Below are 20,552 nucleotides of genomic sequence, written 5' to 3'. Positions count from 1 at the left end.
AGAAGAAACCATTAAAAGTCAATAGTGTTCGTGAGCTTCCTTGCAATCCGAAATCTCCGAGCTCGAGTTTTTTGTTCCTTCGCGACTAGATGAAGACAGAGTTGTAAATATAGTGGCGAGCAATGTAAACCAAGAGCGTGTTAATTTTGTACTGTGCGCAAGAGTGTTATTCTTGGTTACTTGCAGTTACTTGTTTGTGTTATTGTAGTGTGTATGTGTGACGTGTCAGTGAGACGATTGGAATGCCAGCCGCAAGATTCACGTTAGAACAAAGATTTTTTATGTATGACACGTACCTACGTGAAAACAAACTCGTGTCGAGACGTGTGTAGGTAATTTGTACAGAAATTCCCATGCGTTTCAACTCCACACAGAGATACGGTTAGACATCTTGTCCTTAAATTACGAGAAACTGTATCGTTAAATTTTAAAACACCTAAGCAAAAACGACGGATTCTAACCGAAGCAAAACTCGATGATATTGGTGCAGCGTTAGAACGTTCTCCAAACAAACCTCTACGCCGTGTTTCACAAGAGGTGGGCGTGTCAAAATCATCGGCACATACAGTCACTAAGCTACTAAAATTAAAACCATACTCTTATAACACAGGTTAGTGCTCGTTTTGCAATATTTATATAAATGTCTGCATATGTCCATAAAAATAAGCGGGCATTTCAGGCCGCAAATGTCGGCATCTCCGTCAGTGCCGCCCGCCACGCTTCTCCCGATCTCTCGGCTGCAGATCGAAATGGACGCACGGTATTATTTTGAAACAAAAACTGTATTGAACTGAATAAGATTCACTAAAGAGTGAAATAAAAGTAGAAAATAACAGTAAGATTAATATCAGTGCAGCTCTCAATGGTTGAACTTCCTTGTATGCTGACTATCATTATTGTAGCACAGTTCGATTTGTTGCCATATGTATCAGCCTGCCCACCTCAGCATTTTGGGAGTGATCATTCTGAAGTCAGGTAATTTCTCCTTTCAAATCTTCAATGAATTTCATATGAATTTCGCTAATCTTTTCATTTGCACATTGTTAAGTCTGCACTTTGGGGAAGGGTGACAGGTCAAAGGCCCCACCTTGTCCAATTCACCCTGGAAAAACTGGCTACTTAACCATTCTCGAATGAGAGTCCAGGAATGTGCAGGAGCTCCATCCTGTTGAATAACTACATTGTTAAGGAGCTTTTAACTGCATGGTTCATATAAACCTCTCTTGGAAAACCTGACTCATAACCACAGTTTTGGGATTGACTGACCTCTGTTGGCAAACAGATGATTTATTGCCACAAAACGTATGTGGCAGGAGGATAAACATTCCTGTCAATCTACAACAATTTTTTACATCAATTTTGCTTGTGAATAATACATTATTGCTCTACAAATAGTATCTGATCATGACTTTTGGCCCGTGGTGTATACCAAGACACTAAAGTTGGGGTGGGATAGTGCCAAGCCACATTTTTTGTATTCATAAAAAACATAGTTTTTAAAGTTCATACACATCCACAAATCTGTGCTTACACTCAGATTTTTTTCTGCCATCCACAGTTTTATGAATGTCTTTTGACAAATAAATTTTCATATATTGTGCCATAACATACAAAAATAAATTTCTGCACCATTAACCTGAGAATTGCGTATTCTTTCAGAAGAAGAGACTTCACTGAAACCCACCACATTTAGAACTACTACTACTCCAGTCCTATGTGATGGTTGGTCACAATGGTATAATGAGAAAAATCCTGAAATCGATCACCTTGAATGGGAGAACAAAAATGTATACGATTTAAAGAAAACTGGATTTTGTGCAGAGGTAAGTTAATACTATATAGGTGTAATTGTTATAGAGTGTTTTAAAAAGCTTTTTAATAAATGTTGTCTGATAAGCAGCTGTAAAAGATAATACTCATTTTGACATTGTTCATGATATATTTGAATTTGAATTTAAAATTTTGGGTGCGTCAGCACTTAGGCTATTTTGCACCCATCACATTATACAGGGGCCAGCCCCTCATCATTACAAATGATAACTCGAACGCAGCATCACTAAAAATCTTAAACTCTTCTGACTTCTGTTAAAAGCTGAGGCTCTAAATGGGCACTCAGCACACACATGGACAAAAAACAGGACAACACACACAAAATTATACTGGCCATAGTGCCAGTCGCCAGAGCCTCGTTAGTTTACAGTCCAAGGTGTACTAAGTGGAAGTGAGGTTGACTTTTGGCCCCCTATGTGGAAGGTACCCCTTACTTCATGATATAGTGTGGTCATATAATACTCTTATTGTCCATCATAAACAAGAGTTGGGCTGTTATGATTGCTTTTTTTGATATCAATAAAGTACCTTTATATCAATAATACAAGAGTCGTTCAAGGTTGACCGGGATTTTCGTACGTAAAAAATCGATGAATAGCCGGATCATGATGAAACGTGCGGGTGACGTAATATATTACTTCGCGAGTAACTAGCGCCCGGCATGACGTATTTCGCGCATGCGCAGCAGTTGCAGCGAACATGGCGGCAAGCAGTGTGTCTGTGGCTGTGGAGCAGCGGTGTGTAATCAAATTTCTCGTGAAGGAGAAAGTGAAACCAGCTGAGATTTTCAGACGATTGCAAGCACAGTATGGTGAACAAACGATGTCGCGGACAAGAGTGTACGAATGGTGTGAGCAGTTTCGTGAAGGACGGGAGCTGGTGACAAATGAAGCGCATGGACACATTCACCCGACTGCAGTCACACCAGTGAATATCGCACGTGTTGAGCAAATGATTCTTGAGAACCGGCGAGTAACAGTGCGGGATATTGCTGCCGAGGTGAATATCAGTGTCGGGAGTGTTGAGACAATCATTCACAACCACTTACGCTTCCGCAAAATCTGTGCAAGGTGGGTTCCCCACCAGCTGACATTCGATCAGAAGTGGACACGCAGGACGGTCTGTGAACAGCTTCTGAATCGGTTTCGAGCAGAAGGTGATGAATTGTTGCAATCCATCATCACGTGTGATGAAACATGGTTGCACAATTCAACCCCAGAGACCAAAAGATGCAGCATGGAGTGGCGGCATAAAGGTTCCCCGCCCCCCAAGAAAAGCAAAACGCAGCCGTCCGCTGGAAAGATCATGTCTTCTGGGACATTAAGGGCGTTATCCATGTGGATTTTCTGGACAAAGGGAGCACGATTAATGCCCAGTATTACTCCACATTGTTGAATGGTGCTGTACGAAAGTCCATTAGCAAGAAAAGACCTGGGATGTTGTCTGGAAATGTCATTCTTCTCCATGACAATGCCCGCTCTCACACGGCCAATGTGACAACAACAACTCTGGCTGACATGCGCTGGGAAGTTCTGCCTCATCCTCCCTACAGTCCGGATTTAGCCCCCAGTGATTATCATTTGTTTGCACCCCTTAAAGACCATCTGGGAGGGAAGAAATTCACGACAGACGAAGCACTGCGGAGCGATGTCCTCCAATGGCTACGACAACAACCAAGTTCTTTCTACGCCAAAGGAATTCGGGAGCTGCCAGAACGATGGCAACGGTGCCTCAGCGCGCACGGAGAATACTTTGAAAAACTGACATAGTTTGGTGTTTCTTCTGCTACCTATTTCCTCTGCAGAAATAAAAGTTCCGGTCAACCTTGAATGACCCTTGTATATTAATAATATTACTAGTAATATATTAGTATGCACAGTATGTACAGTCGAACCCCAATTTTACATTTTTTCGCATTATACATTTAATCTTGATGGTTCCAACTAGCAAAATGTTATAAAACTTTCTTCAATTTTACATTTTCCTGCATTTTAAGTTTCTCCAGCTTGGTCCCCTGAAAAATGTAAAATTGATGTTCCATGTAATATTCTACTGATTCCATACAAAATTGCAAATGCTCCTTGAATAACCTGAATATTTTAATAATCTCCTTAATTCTATGAAACTAGGAGACTGCAATAGGACTTAGCTTAGAATGAGAAATGGCATATTTACAAACCAGGCCCATGAACTGAATTGGTCACAGAAACAGCATTGTGTCCAACAAGAAACAAATGCCACTGAAACAGCACGACAATCAACCATGTTGTTTTCTCTTTTGCCATTTTACTCAAACAGGAAGTTCCGCAGTGCAGAAAACTCTTCCATCTGTTCATAAGATCAGTCATTACTATATTCTAGAAGCCAAAAACAAATTTTCTCCAGTTTTACGCCTCTGTTGTCTTGGTTGGCAAAACTGTTGGTTCAGTGGCATGTTCAAGGGAAAGTTTGTGTGTGAAATCCTCACTATCCCTTTTGTCTCAGCATCTCCATAACAAAGAACATTAAGTGCTGGAAAATATATGCAAAATATAGAGCAGACTACTAAAAAAAATTTAGACAAAACCCCTTTTCCTTTAAAAAATCCTGGGCATGTCACTTCGTTGTTCGTGTGTCCAATTCAATTATACCTTACAGTCAGAAAAATTATAACACAATGGAAGAAGGTTGCACTAAGTTTCAGGTTATTTATAGAAATAATCAGATTGGATAATTGTCAGCAAATTTATCAATATACCAATTTTCTGTATTGGCTGGTACCAATAGAGCACCAATTTATCTATCCCATTCATGTTATAAAGTTTAGTGGAAATTTAAACTTACTCTTCTAACATTAGAGACAGTTCATGTTTATCCATTTTGCACTATTCAGCTGTACCATTTCTTTATGAAGCATTTCTTCTCCATGAGCATATGTAAAATATGAAGAGGTGTGTTTAATAATATATTCAGTTTATATTAACAGTTTGATAGTATACACTATATACTAAATATGGTACAATGGCATAGTGGCAACTCTGTTGCCTTGTAAGCAAGGAGTCCTTCGTTCATTTCTTGGTGAGGATTCCAGTTTAAATTGTATGTCCAGTCCCGATTAGCCTATCTGTGCATCATCAAGTGGATTTAGAATATTCTGTGACACACACATAAAGCTAGGTTTGTTAAAATAAATTTTAAAATATCAGTCAATTTTTATAATGCTATTTTTTTTGGCATTTGTTCAAATTTCATACTCATCCCCATATTTTTTGATTGATTGATTTGATTATTTTTACTTTGCTTTTTGTGCCACTTTTGGCTGATTTGCGAAGATGGGGATGAGTGATGATATGATGAAATTGATGAATGGACACTCACAAGCATCCATACCCAGGCCCAGCCCACTCATTCTCGATCTCAGCCATTTTGGAGGTGATGTTATTAACACCATGCTCTGGCTGCCTTTACCCCACCAGTGTTTTTCATCAGGTACCAATTAATTTGAGCTGGGTGAGCCCCAGAGCCACTTTATGTGGGGACAAGGCTGGGAAAATTCCACCCTGGGAATCGAACCCAGGTCTTCTGCGTGGTCACTACTAGACCACTGTGGCTCCTATATCCTGAACAAAGCAAACTAGAAAATCATGTCTTGATATTCATTCACAAAATGCCAGTCTAAACTTAATGTTTCCACCTTGTATAGACATTATGTAGTTTTAAATGTAACAGAGTATTGATCTTATTCTTTTTCAGGGGAAAGTAACAGAAATTGAGTGTAGAGACGCTGAAACAGATCTTCCTTATACACAAACTGGTGACAAGGTCAAATGTGATTTAATTATGGGATTAGTTTGTAGAGACACTGATCAAGAAAGAGGAAGAAATTGCAAAGATTACAAGATTCGATACTATTGCAGTTGTAAGTATGATACTTAAACTAAATATTTTTTTGATATGAAAATGTAAAAATGTGTTTACATTTATATTCATTTTCACGATGTTAATGGTCTCAAAGAAGGCACAATAGTCATGAATGAAAGGAACTCAGCCGAATATGTAGGCAAGTCTAATAACCCCTGGGTGCAAGAGCCCAAGCAGTGTTCACTAGATGGCACCATCAGTCCATCAACAGGGTGTCTAACAGTCTGGAAATGCTGGAAAAGTCAGGGAGTTTTTTTTGGAAAAGTTGTGGAAATATCAAGGAAATGTACTGTGTTTCTGTAAAAATCAATGTTTTTGTAGTAGTGCACTAAAAGTAGGTTTTTGAACAAACGAAGAAGACAAAGGGTAAGCAAGAACTTTTAAGATTGTTGTGGACAAACTATACTTGAATTTTATACGAGGGTTACAGCAAAGGCCATGGCAACCATTTTTTTCCCACGATAATGTGGGTCAAGCAAGAAATTTTAAAATATACAATGGAGACCCCGTCACATGCAATGTATTGTGATGCCACTAGATGGCAGTGGCTGCCAAGACATTGAACTGGGGGAAGTGGGAAGTCAGTGCATGTTTAACAGTCGGACAGGATGAATGTGACCCAGCGTAAACAGCGTTCTTATGTGAAAATAGCAGTTCTCTGTGGAAGGAATGTGAGAGAATGTCACACTGAGCTTGTGGAAGCTTTTGGAAATGATGCTCTACCATACCGAACTGTTGCAAGGTGGGCAGCAGCATTTGGGCATGGAAGAGAAGCAAGTGTCAACATGCAACGTTCAGGATGACATTTGTAATGAACAATTGATGTTTCTTATTTTGTCTTTTTCTCTGCCCTGATACAGGTCTCTATGTTGTTCAAAATTCATACATTAAACGTTAGCATATATCGTGACCCTTCCAATTGTATATTTTAAAATTTCTTGCCTGACCCGCATTATCATGTAAAAGAAATAGTTGCTATAACTTTTGCTGTAACCCTCGTATACTGAGTATTACCAGTAATTACAGTAAAATTGTGTATTAAATACTCTAGGTAAAAGTCATGTTTTGAACTATTTTCATGTTTGTGTGTTCTACAGTAACTGACTTTATGAATTGCCCACTTTTTTTTTTGCAATTTGTGGGTTGTGTTTGCTAGATATTAGGATTAATACATATAGTATACTAAATTTTACTATAATATTTATGTTATAATTATTATGATTTTTTTTATAAAATAAATTCTTTGTTAACTACAAGTCAATAAGCACCAAGTATTACATAAAAGCTCACCCCAGATACCCCCTTTTCAACAGCCATTTTCTATTCAATATCCCTTCATATCACTTTTAAATGTGAAGTGAATGTTCTAAAAACTTGGTTAAGTAATGTTCTAAGTGTGGTGTTATCTAAAATATAATGACCTTCTTACACACACGTTTAAATACATGAATTCCCCTAATGACTTTAGGTTGGAAAATTTTTGTTCTTGATCTGAAGAATCTGGAAAATTCATCCATTTTGTTTTTATGAATTGTAGGTGCCCTGATCAAGTTTTATCACCACTAGTATCGGTCTTTCTAGACTGTAGCCCAATCCAGAAAGCCAGATAACAGCTGTGAAGGGCTGACCACATGACACCTATTGAAATGCCTGTTGGTAGACCGTGGCTTTCACTGGTCTGTTGTGCCCACAGAATTGGGTTCAGATTAAAACCCACTACTTTTCTTTCAAACTACCCATTGTACTAATGGTTATGCACGGTGGCCACGAATTAAGGGGACACCTTTTGATCGTCAATTACGTTTAACAATGAGAACATATTTATAGCATTGGCAACTTTTTATTTTCTGAAGATAGTAACTTAGACATCACAATGACAATTTTATCTGTTTTTCACATAGTTATCAATTTGAGCTCCATTTAAATCAATGCAAGCTTGGAGACGTAATTGCCTTTCCTTCTATCTGTTCGTGGCTTACCAGATTTTTAAGGTCTGAAACACTTCGGGTTGCATCAAGTAACTTGTTGATACTTGAGATAGTGTCACTTTTAAGTGCTAGAAGTCCACATGCCTGCAGCATTTGTCACTGAACTTCAGCTACACGTTATTGGTATTGAAAAATACACATACACATTTGACATGCTGCTCAATACTTAGTCAACTTGCCACCATTCTAAACAACATCCACTTCTTCCGCTATGTCAGTTAGATTTTACATACAGGTAAAGAAAGTTGAAAAGGAAAGGAAGATACTAGCTCAATTAATACAAAAGTTGCAGAGCGACAAAAAAGGTGCCTCCTTAATTCATGGCCACTCTGTACATCAAAAATTTTTGGAGCTCCCATAAGGAATTGAACCCAGAACCAGTTCAACCAAAAACTGGAAGCACTAATCATTTAGCAATACAGGAGCTCATGAATGTATTTATTATATCATTAATATGGGAGCAAATAATTATTAGTATGAAATCTATCCTACTGCATTGTGTGTAATTAATAAAGATACCTTGAGAAATTTTGTACTTGGATTTTTATTGTTGTACAATTGTACATTGTATTAAAGCATTTTTAATATTTATTATTTATAGGTTTGCCTAATGCTACAGAGGAAACCACTGTTCGCACAATGGTATTTACTTCTCCTCCACCACTATGTGATGAAGACAGGTATGATTTTGTCAATTATATTTTTGTAACAAGGCAATCATCATTTATTAATCAATACATAGATATGTGTTTTTATACTGACAATAAAAAACTTCTTACATCATGTGCCAGAAACATTTTTGTGAAACACCACACAAAGCAAATAAACAGCATGATGAAAGATATTTGAAGTCTGTCCAAGCTTTTGACTCCACCCCCAGATTTACTTGGATGATTAATTGATTTTGTTTATTTTACTTTGCTTTTCTGACACTTTTGGCTAATCACGAAGATGAGGATGAGAAATGATGCAATGAAATTGATGAAGGAATACCCATGCCCAGACCAGGATGTTGAACCCAGGATCTATGACTATCCTCTAATTGAATGAATATATTCTACCATGCTCTTATTATTTTTATGAATAGAAAAGTGTATTTCATACACCGTGGTTTTATTATACTGAAGTAAAGTACCCATTCATCCACTGTGGGGCACCCGAATATCATAGTGATAATGTCATCACCTTGTAATCAAGGGGTCCCGAGTTTGATACCCGGTGGAGGCCCAAGTGGTTCGGATCCCACTTTAAACTGTAGGTCCAGTCCTGATTAGCCTTCCCGTGCATAAAGCGGGCTTGAAACCTAAACTCATTCACTGTAGTTATGAATTTGATCGTGAGATCTAGGAAGTTTATTTTTGCCTTTTTTTTCTGGTTCTATTGTGAATTTGAGTCTGGGGTAGGCATTGCCAAGGCAAAATCACCTTCCTAGACATCACCATCTGCCATAGACACAACAAATGTATAACCACAGTCTACATTAAACCAGATGCAGGCAACCAATATTTTCATTCTCTCTGCAACCATCCACACAAACAAAAGGCAAACCTGTGGCTAAACTTTTTTCAGAAGAACCTTCTCTTACTGCTCACTAGAGAAAGATATGAGGAATTATGCATCATATTTACTCATGTATAATACGCACTTTTTTCCAAAATATTTGCCCCACAATACTGTGGTGTGTATTATGCATGGAATAATTTGGACAGCCAACATTAAAACCATGCACGTTTACGCTATATCACTGTGTATTATATATATATATCAACAGGCACAAATACAAATTACCAGGATGGATTCCTTTAGTAATAATATTTTTTTATAAAACACTATAAAAATGAAATGGCCATTTTCCCATGACTTTTCACTTTGTAATGGAACATTTTGCGGCACGGAGAAAAGCAGCACCATACTGTTCTGGCAGAATATGAGCATGTACCTTCCATCACATCAAATGTGTATCAGTGGTATTTGTTGGGTGAGGAATAATAGAAAATTACTTCCTAAGCACTGCATGTACGTAACATAACTTTGATCTCTCTTTCATCTACTACAGAATATACAAGGTGGTTACAGAATTGATACCTTTGGGATGATAAACACAGTGGAGGTAGAGAGGTGGGAGTGGGGGAGGCATGTGTGTACATACAAGAGGATATTCTCCTCTTGGTCCACATAGCAACAAGTGACTCATTGAATAGGTATCATGTCATTTGTCTTGATCAGCATAGCAACAGCTTTACAACCCACAACTAAGAAAGCCATTTCTTGGATCTAAATTGTAGTGCACATTATATAAAAGATATAATTCTTTGTCACTTTCCCCCATCAAAAACCAGGGTGTGCACAATACACACATGTGCATTATACATAAAAAGGTAGTCACCATCACAGAATTAGGTGTAAAACATGGCTAGTCTCGGTGTAGTAAGGCAGAAATACAGACCAGATCTTCTAATCAACCACAATCAACAACCAGCATGAAAAGAAATTAGTTTTCTTTTCCCTTATCATCCTACCACATCGAACAACCTAACCAAAGCCATCCACTCTTATGACATTTATGTAGCTTACAAACGAAGCATCAAAATAATTAACAAAGTTACCAAGCACAAACGATACTTCCTCCTCTACACCCTTCCCCTTGATAACCTAGGTGTACACAATGGAGAGTGTAAGTGCAAGGCACATTACATTGGCAGATCTATCACATCCATAAATGAAGGAATACAGCAGCACCAAACAGATGCAAATAAAGCAGTGTACTTGCCAAGCATATCAAATACAACAACCACAAAATCGGGAAACCATACACAAAGCTGATTGACACCACAAAAACCTAGGAAATACATGTCATCATGCTCTTCCCACATAAATTGAACATCAACAGTGGACAAGTGCACCGTAATTGGATCCTTTAATTACTGCAGTTGATGCCTTGGAACAGCAGGCAAAGAAGCAACAGTAGTACACCACCTAGCAGCATAGCTTTTATTAGGACTGAGCTGATACCGATACCAATACTCTCACTGATACCGATACAATACTTGTATAATTCCAGTTTAAAATAACAAAGGCTAGTTACTGAGTCATACTAACTCATCACATCACATTCCTTTAATGACAGTAAATAACTCCCAAGTTATTCTCACATAACATTATAACACTTTAAAATGTCTTGCGACATTTGGTAAATTTTATTTTGTGTGAACTTCTCTATAGAGCCAGAGTATGCAAAGAAAGAAGTTTTTGAAATGTTGGAAGACTTTTTAAAGTATTGTGTCTCTTCTTCAATTTCATGTAAACACCTATTCATTCTTGTCATTTGGGTTGACGGGAGAGGGAGAAGAGTGACAGTTATTAAAATAATGCTCAACTGGCCAGCTCTCCTTATGCTCTGCTCTCCCTTATTCTCTGTCATTTGCAATAAAAACAATTCACTGCAGTATCAGCTGATACCATCACATGGAAGACTTACACAGAAGGGAAGAAATTGAATCCACAACCTTCTCTCTTGGCTTGAGCATAGACCTTCATCTCTCTGAAGAACGTAGCCATCAACTGGCCTGGGAGAAAAACAAGCATGATAGAAATTCTTGTTTTAAAAGCGTCTACCTTTCTTATCTCATGACTGTACAAGCAGGAATTGAAAATGACTGATTTCTTTCATTTCCACACAGCCTTTATCAGGTAGTTACATGCCTTTGAGAAGTTTTGGCACAGCTTTCACTTTACCCATGCCTTTGATCTTGTCAATCATCTGCTTCCCAGGAGGGTGGGGGTTTGTCCAGCATTTATTTGAAAATCTATATGCAGAACTTGTGCTGGCCTTCCAACCTGTCACAAGTAAGGTTGAAGAAACCTTTGGAAAGGAAGAAATATTGCTCTTGGCTGCACTTCTAGCAACTCAAAAACAATGGTACGGTAGAGAAATTTCAACCGTTACTTACTGATACCACTGTATTGGCCGATATGATACATCAATATCGGTATCGGCTCAGCCATAGTTTTTATCCATGTCTATGCTGTGTGCTGTCAGAAATAAGCCGTGATTATTATTATGATTGCAAAATTTTATATTGATAATTTGTTTATATTGGAAAAAAATTGCAGTCATCCCTACCTAACACACATACGTTTCACAATACAGGGCTCATTATTTTATATAACCTAAAAGTGCAAAGTATGTGATATCATTTCCAGAACAGGGTTGTGAAAATAATCCAGTATTGTTGCAGCATCTGCATTTTTCTTATTATATTCATGTTATAAACCAATGCCAATTTATGTTAAGGAATCAGCACTGTAATGTTTAAAGATAATAATGACTTTGTTAGACTGTAATTAGAGACTTCATAAGCACCCAGTATAGAGAAGGACACTAAAAAGATACTGTAAAATTATCTAATGATTTTCTCCTTTTTAAAATTTGGATTTCTTTACAGGTATCTAGACTTAATCAGTGGACCTAAACCACTCCCAGATACAGCATTCAGAGCCAGCAGCAGCCTTAGTCCTATCTTTGGCCCACAGAATTCAAGAATGGACTCAAAATCTGAGTCTTTCTCAGGTAAGAAGATTTGATAGCTTGAACACTAAAACTAAACTCCTTAGCATGGGAGCCCTCGAAGGCCATGATATGCCTTTTGTTTGGGTAGCATGTAATGAACAACTGCCTCCCATTATCAACCTAACTTTTCTAGACTGGAAGGTTTATTTCTAAGTTTACTTCTCACTCAAATAAGAACTGAACTAATGTATTTGTATTTCCACCAGGAATCGAACCAAGAACCACTTGATTACAAGGTGGTAATTTGTGCCACTGCACTATTGAAGATGCATTTTTTTAAAGATTTGAATCACTTATAATGCACAAATCCTTCAAGGCAGTATGTGGGCTGTTCAATAAAGAATGGTCATTTTTTTCCACATAATTTTTCGCACTAAAATTTAATTTTGTTATATTGTTAGCTTCATGTATAATGTACGCACCATATTAGTTTCGTTATTTTGGCTTCAGTTGTGTGCCTGTGGGTTGAGACATGTTCAGTTCTGCCTACGACATTAAGAGAGGTAACATGCAATGAATAATATACTGCATTGAACAAATCATCAGTTGAGGCCTATTAATACTACAGGAGGTCTATGGAGAGTCTGTTCTTGCCTATAAGGCAGCTCAAAGGTGCTTTAAAATGTTTAAAGAGCAGAGACAATAAATTTCAAAGGTGGATCTGAATCTCTGGTCAGTGCTCTCATGAAAGAACACATCAACACTTTGCTATAATTGTTAGAGAAGATCATCAAATAACATTAAGAGTACTATCAGAAGTACTGAAAATTTCATTGGGGGCCACCCACACATTAGTAACAGAAAACTTACACATCAGATGTGTTTGTGCATGGTGGATGCTGCACCACAATAATGAAAGGCCACACATTGCAAACATTGGTTCTGAATATCTCACGAAAGACGATGTGAAGTGTGGTATGCATCCTCCCTACAGTCCACACCTAGCCATGTGTGCCTTTTTCTTTTCCCCAATTTGAAGAAACTACTTTGCGGGAGGCATTTTCCATCATCAGAAGCAGTAGTGAAGGCTGCGAAGGCGATTCTGAAGGACTTATCAAAAAATAGCTTCCAGCATTTCTTTGAAGATTGACACAGCTCTAGGACAAGTGCATCACATCCAAAGGGAACTACTTTGAGAAAGACCATCAACATTATGGGGATGAGTAAACTAATGTTGTTGAAAAAATATAATGACCATTCTTTATTGAACAGCCCTCATATTTAAATTGATTTTCTTTGATCAAATATCAGTTAATTGTTTGTGGGAAAATGGGGGTTTCTATAAAAGCCTCTCTGCTAAAAACAGTTATACAGTTCAATATCATTAGCCAGAAGGAGACTTATATTTCATCTCTTGGAACTAGCTCCCAATCCCTGCAAGATCAGAGTTTAGGAGTACTTGTTTACTTTCTCCATGATAATGTTCATCATTAGAATGAGTCTAAAACACCCATCAAAATTTTTGAGCTCCAACTGCCCCCTAAAAATACCATCCAACTCACACCACTGCCATCCAAGGTCACTACCACTTGCTGTTACAGAAATTTCTTCTTTATTTGCATCACCTTCATTACCTACCATGTAGGTAAATTCTTCCTGTGTATAATAGGGCTTCTTTCTGCAATACTGGTAATACAATATAAACAACTAACAATACTGTCTTCTTTGATCCATTTAATGTATTGATGTCAGGCATACTTTAGACATACATTGCACTGTCATTAAAATGCAATTTTTTGAATGCACATATGTATATTGTTCTCATTAGCAGGGTTTCAATGTCTATCATATTATCCTTATGTTGATTAGCCCCACGGAAAACCTTAAGACTTTTTGGTAAAAAAGCCTAACTTTATGGTGGAGTGGTTACAGTTTTAATGACAAAAAACATGCCCTTCGTTATTTTTAAAACACTCTAAATGTTTCTCTGAAGGAATACATTTGTTGTAAGTACGAGTATGTGTTTATTTAATACCTACATAATGACAAACAGTTATCTCTTGGCTTAAATTGCTACGTGATTTTGAAATATACTTATTATGTTATGCAGCAGTTAATTCTTGTCAACAATAAATATTTTTAAAACAAATAGCCATGCATCCGGTGGAGGCACATAGTGGCCGGATCCCATTTTAAACTGCAGGTACAGTTCCGCTTAGCCTTTCTGTGCATAAATTGCACTTAAAAAATAAACTCAAACAAACAAACAAATAGCCACAGTTATGAAATCAGAAATAAGGTTTTGGCACTAATCAAGGGGGAAGGCCCAGTTTGGTGCCCTGGGCAGTCAGCTGGGTTGCCTGATCCTTAAGCCACCCCTGATCAAACCTTGTGTAAACAACATAATCTAGCCAATGAAACATGCACTAACTATTTGCCCACTTGAGTACCAATGTGAACATTACCTGTAATTCGTTCTTATTTTGGGGCCTCCCCGATGGCACAGTGGTAGCGTTGTTGCCTTGTAATCAAGGGGTCCCGGGTTCGATACCCGGTTGAGGCACATAGTGGTTCGGATCCCACTTTAAGCTGTAGGTCCAGTCCCGTTTAGCCTTACTGTGTATAAAGTGGACTTAAAACACCAAGTCAATCGATCAATCAATTCTTATTGTGTTTCTCCAGAAATATATTCTACCTCCAGTTTCTATTATATTTGCATTTTTAAAAAGTGTAACATATTTCAAACAGACTTAGGGTTTTATGTTAATCCAGGTAGAATTGAATATATTATTAAAATGCAATTGCTGTTGTTTTTCCAATATGAGTTCAAATGTAATCGTTTAATATTTTAGGTGGCAGCTGGACTGCAAAACAGTTGAATAAAGATCAATATCTTGAAATAGATCTTGGAGGAGTTGAACCTATATATGGTGTTATTGTGGAAGGTAGTGATGTTTCAGAAGAATATGTGACCAGCTATTATGTCCTCTACAGCAATGACAAGAAATCATTTTCTTATGTCACTGAGGATAGAATGCCAAAGGTGAATTAAATATTAATCATTTGGTCATGTCATAAAAGATAACTTTATATGACAATATGATCATAATTTTTTACAAAGCCTGTGAATAACTTTTGATTTGTGTGAATGAGTAATGTGAATAACTTTTGATTTGTGTGAATGAGTAATGTTTATTATATCTTTTTTATAATGTTAGTTACTGCAATATTTAGTATGCACAGAAATTGAATACTTGTATTTATCGTAGTAGTATTTTTTAAATTTTTTTTTGTTTGTTTGATCGTACAAGTTTCATGGTCAAATGATGGAGGAGCCAGACTAAACTTCACTGATGAATAAAGAATTTATTATAATATTATTATTATATATACAGGAATAGGATGATAAAAAGTGCCAGAAAGGAGGATAAAATACATGATGAAGGAGACAGTAAACACTTACACACAAAAGAAATATGTTGATATTTCGCGGTATTTACCGCATTATCATTGTAGAAGAAAGAAGTAGGCTGTGTTACGTAGTGCACAGTATAATAATTATTATTACTATTATTATAAAGTATTATTGTTTTCCATATAATCTTCATTTTCATCTTTCTCCACTCATATTTGTTTACTAAAATATGCTAATATATTGAAAGCAAGTACTTGCTTATCCACGAAACTATTTTTTTTTTCTTCCTAGTAATTTTAGTGCGCACTGCACCACCCTCTTGGAGACTTGTGCTATTGTCTGGCAGGTTTCTGTTGTGTTTGTTTTCCGGCATGCTGCTAGGTGCACTATTGTCTCCTACCCATCCATGGCATTGTTGTTAGCACAACTAGTTCCAAACAAGATGATGGTAGTGGCCACTGAAATAAATACGAGGGTGGATCATTAAGTATCACACAACATTTTTTTTCCCCGCGATGTTATTGTGGCTGGGATGTTTAAATTTTACAGACGTATAGTTTGAAGTTTGCCCAAAGACATCATTTGTTCGATCAGGTATAACTCTTGCGACAGAAGCGTGAACTACTTAGCAAATATGGTGTGCATGTTATTGTCGTCAACATGTGAAGAGCAAAGCTGTAGTTCGTTTTTTGTGGGTGAAAGGACAAACCCTAGTGAAATTCTCAGGGAAATGTTGGGCGTGTATGGGGAATACTGTTTGGACAGTAGCAACCACTGTGAATGCTGCAAGCTATCAAGAAACATTGTTAAAGTTGTGTCGTGCCCTTCATGAGAAACGCAATGCTGCAAATGTCATACTGTCCTATGACAATGCTGGCCCCCATGTTGCAGCTTCTGTTCATGACAAAATCGATAAATTTGGTTGGGAGGTGTTCCAGCACCCACCATACAATCCGGACTTTGTACCATCAGACTTCTATCTATTTGGCCCAATGAAGAAATTCCTAGGTGGCCAATGCTTCAATACCAATGACTGTATTCCCAAATGACGAAGTTCTATGAACAGGGTATATTAAAGCTAGTGCCATGATGGCAAGAATGTGTTGAAAGACCTGGCTCCTATGTCGAAAAGTAGTTAAATGATGTGGTTTCATTGTGTATAATTTATGTTGTCTTACCTATTTAACTTCCTTTTTTAAAAAAATTGTTGTGCGATACTTATTGATCCACCCTCGTAGATAAAAAATGTGCCGCTGATAAATCAGTACTTGCCTTTACTATATAAATTTGCTACCAGGTCTTCCATTCTCCAAAGATCATTCATCCTCATCATTGCAATTAGTCAAAAGTAGCAGAAAAGCAATGTAAAAATAAGACAAATATAAATACAAAATACAAATTTATCTATCCACAGTTAGCAAGGAACCTGGCATATATTTTATTTTTGATTGCCTTTTGTTCTTATGAGTTAACAGCTTTTAATATATTGTAAAGAAAATTTCTAAAATATAGGTCAGAAATTCATATTGATGTTGAAGCATATAAAATTTCAAACATAATATGTAAATTAATATTTATAAAAGGCAGAAAGCTTTAAAACTCATATAGAGTTCACCATAAATTACATATTGTGTTGACATATGTTGTGTGCATTCATGTATATACATGTACATCAAAATGTACTTCATGAATAATTATTTATTGAAATTTCATTACCTGGTGTATTTTCATAATATTTTTTATTTACACTTAGCTCTTCCGTGGACCTCTGAGCAACACTGAACCAATTAAGGAAATGTTCTCATCTCCAATTGAAGCTCGATATGTACGTTTTAATCCACAAACTTGGAAAAATGCAATTGCTATGAGAGTGGAAATAATTGGCTGTGGAGAAGTGTTTTTCACAACTTTACCTCCTACTACACAAGGTAGTTAAATAGAAATGATTCTAGCACAGTATGTTGTTCATATATTCTCATGTTTTTAATTTAGCAGATATTAAAAAAACTACTATTATTGTATCAACATTAGACTTAACATAGAACTTGGAAAAATCATTGAAAGCTCACTTTGTTCTCTTTTTCCATTTATATGGAGTATATCACTCCAAAGAGCATTAAGGATATTACTCCAAATAAGGGAACAAAATGAGTTTTCAATATTTTGAGAGTTCTACATTAAGTCTCACTTGAATACATATAAAGGTCTAATTAGTGTTTTATAGAAGGAAATATAAATCTGTGAAGCAACGTTCTGTCCATTTTTTGTACTTAAATTATATTTTTTTTTTCTGAAAACATTTTTAATATAATGTAGTATATGTATTAACCCCTCGAGCCAGTCTATGTTCAGAGATTCTTGTGTTAATGGCAGTTTGGTATACAAATATAAGTACGATGCATGACTAACATAAAACTGCTGACAAGAGGCCATCTATTGTTGGTTTAGTTTAGTTTAGTTTATTTGCGTCTAGGCACTACCGTGAGTGTACAAATAACAGTACATGGTAATATAGGACATGTCAATTGTTGGTGGTGATAAACTGTTAGAACCAGTTGGCTGTAAGGGGTCTGAACTTTACTGCCATCTACAGGGAAAATAAAAAAAACAACTTATAGTTCCTCATGTTTTCATAGCTCGTTGTGATTTGCCAAAAGGGACAGAAATGTGACGTTAAATAAACTAAATAAATCCATCAATCATAATACAAACATGAACAATGGCTTGTCCCGACTGATAAATTATGCCGAATGGAACAAAATTTTATTTGGAGACACTAACAGGAGGAATTTTGATTTTACTTTCAAAGTGCCAAAAGTGGACTAAATTATGCACGAAAAGATAATGAAGTTGAAGATGATGTAAATGAAACTGGGATTTCTGCAACAGGGAGTTATGGTGATTCTATGTGATAGTGGCATAAGTTGCAGGACGTATTTAGAGCTTAAAAAATTCCTTTTGTAGGACTGTCAGAGCTTCAAAAGAACTTTAATCATGTTTTAGTCTCTTTATTTTTTTTTCTTGCTCAAGAAGTGATCAATGTTATTTTGGAGGAGACAAACGTGTATGTAGAACTAATGCAAAGCAGTGACCAATTTAAATTCCACTTGAAGTATAACAGGTAGGGCATTTAAAATATCCCAGCTTAAGGGCGAATTAGTTCTACAAAATTATCAGTTAACTTCATACTTCATTAACTTGACTGAAAGCACTATATTTATTTATTTATTTTACAGCTCCATTGTGTGTTGAGAATATGGGATTGAGTTCTGGCATTCTTAAGGATCAACAGATCACTGTCTCGTCCTATTTACAAGATAATCCCATGTTTGGAGCATCAAATGCAAGGCTAAATGTAAAGTCAAGTGAGACAAGTAGTGGCGGTTGGGTTCCAAATTCAAATTCACGAAATGAGTGGATTCAGGTACGAATATATATGTTTTATTTCAAAATGTGACCAGAGGGACATAACTGCAATTTATCAAATTTACAGGAGAATGGAAGTAATGCATTCTTAGTAATATGCCTGATTCTTAAAAGGAGTCAGTAAATCGGAGTGCTGAGGGGGTGCGATATTGAAAATAAAGGAAAAATTAAACATGCACCACTACATCAAATAGAAATCAACTTTCAGTCGGCTTCTATGAAAATATGCCAATGACTTGAATTAATTTTGCATGCTTCCTTTGACCACACATGTTCAAAGAAGTAAATGTGACTTCCCTTTCAGATTAGTATCAATAGCTTGCCTGTACACAATAATAGTGGTCTCTTATTAATACTCAATATTATAATGACGACATGGTTTTCGTAAGTCATGACACGAACAACACTGCAACACTGAAAAAACTAATTTCATTGAATTAACAAAACACATTAGGTTATGTCATTTGGTAACTGTATTACCATTTACATAAGTTGGTAATTTTGAACAAATTCTTTGGTAACTATAAACACATGTGCTCAATTACTAAAGAGCATTTAGTACTAGTGATTAATCATTTGTTTGTCGGTTGTTTAAACAAGTGTTTGGTTGCCAGAAACTATTTTTGGTTATATTTTTCCACTCTGAAAAGGTAACAGTATTTTCGGTTGAAATTTGGTTTTCAAAAGGGGGTGCTGATGGGGATGCAGAAGAAAATTAAGGGGGTGCACAAGCACAGTGGCGTATGCTGGTTCTAACAAGTGGGTAATCTCCGACCTTTTGATCCTCAGACTCCAAAAGTTTCCGTGCAATTTATGTCAAGCTCCATATTGGATTTAGGAATATTGTGTCGGAATGTTTGTCTTATTGCTACGATCACAATCAATTAATTCTCGTTATTGCAGTTTGCTATACGTGTAGAATTTCAAATAATAAAACAAGACAGTATTATATAGCTATAAAAGAACAGCCTGTGAAATATAAAATGAAAGACGTGCACTAGTGAAATAAAAACCCGCAATATTAATTTAAGTGCAAAATTCAACTTACTCCAGGACCCGATTACTTGTGCTGTACAACATCCAAAGCACGCTGTTTGTCCAGTTGCACGTCAATACATGTCTGTGCGAAAGATTGACTTTTGGATTTTTCATGTTTAGCACAAGCGTTGCAAAGATTACAGTATCAGCCACGCGTCCATACATTCTTTTCAACCCCGAAAAGTAAGCACGGCCAACAAAAAAGCAAAGCTTATTAACACTTATACTTCCTGTCAACCATGGAGTTTTGTCATAATTTGCTTGCGAAAATGCATCACATATTCCCGATTTTTGTATTTGTGTGTAGAAATAAGTTCAAGCGATGACACTGGCCTACCTGTATTAACAATTTGCAACTTCTCCTGAAAAGATCTTGTTCCAAAAGGTTTCACCAGCAAATCTTGTATCACATCCATTACCCTTTAACACAGCACTATCACGACAA

General features: G+C 36.6%; 1 protein-coding gene across 1 annotated transcript in view; it reads left to right on the top strand.

Annotated features, from left to right (window-relative positions):
* Positions 1-20,552, top strand: part of Hml (hemolectin) — a 271,917-nt gene that overhangs the window by 167,872 nt on the left and 83,493 nt on the right. The window contains exons 57-63 of the mRNA XM_083120321.1: positions 1,660-1,823; positions 5,563-5,728; positions 8,320-8,398; positions 12,164-12,288; positions 15,081-15,271; positions 17,397-17,571; positions 18,880-19,067. Of these exons, the coding sequence (XP_082976447.1) occupies positions 1,660-1,823; positions 5,563-5,728; positions 8,320-8,398; positions 12,164-12,288; positions 15,081-15,271; positions 17,397-17,571; positions 18,880-19,067 (1,088 nt within the window). The remainder of the gene's footprint in view (positions 1-1,659; positions 1,824-5,562; positions 5,729-8,319; positions 8,399-12,163; positions 12,289-15,080; positions 15,272-17,396; positions 17,572-18,879; positions 19,068-20,552) is intronic.

This window comes from Lepisma saccharinum, chromosome 4, assembly GCF_977018435.1.
Source record: "Lepisma saccharinum chromosome 4, izLepSacc3.1, whole genome shotgun sequence".
NCBI classification, from domain to species: domain Eukaryota; kingdom Metazoa; phylum Arthropoda; class Insecta; order Zygentoma; family Lepismatidae; genus Lepisma; species Lepisma saccharinum.
This window is presented reverse-complemented; position numbering and strand designations above follow the sequence as displayed.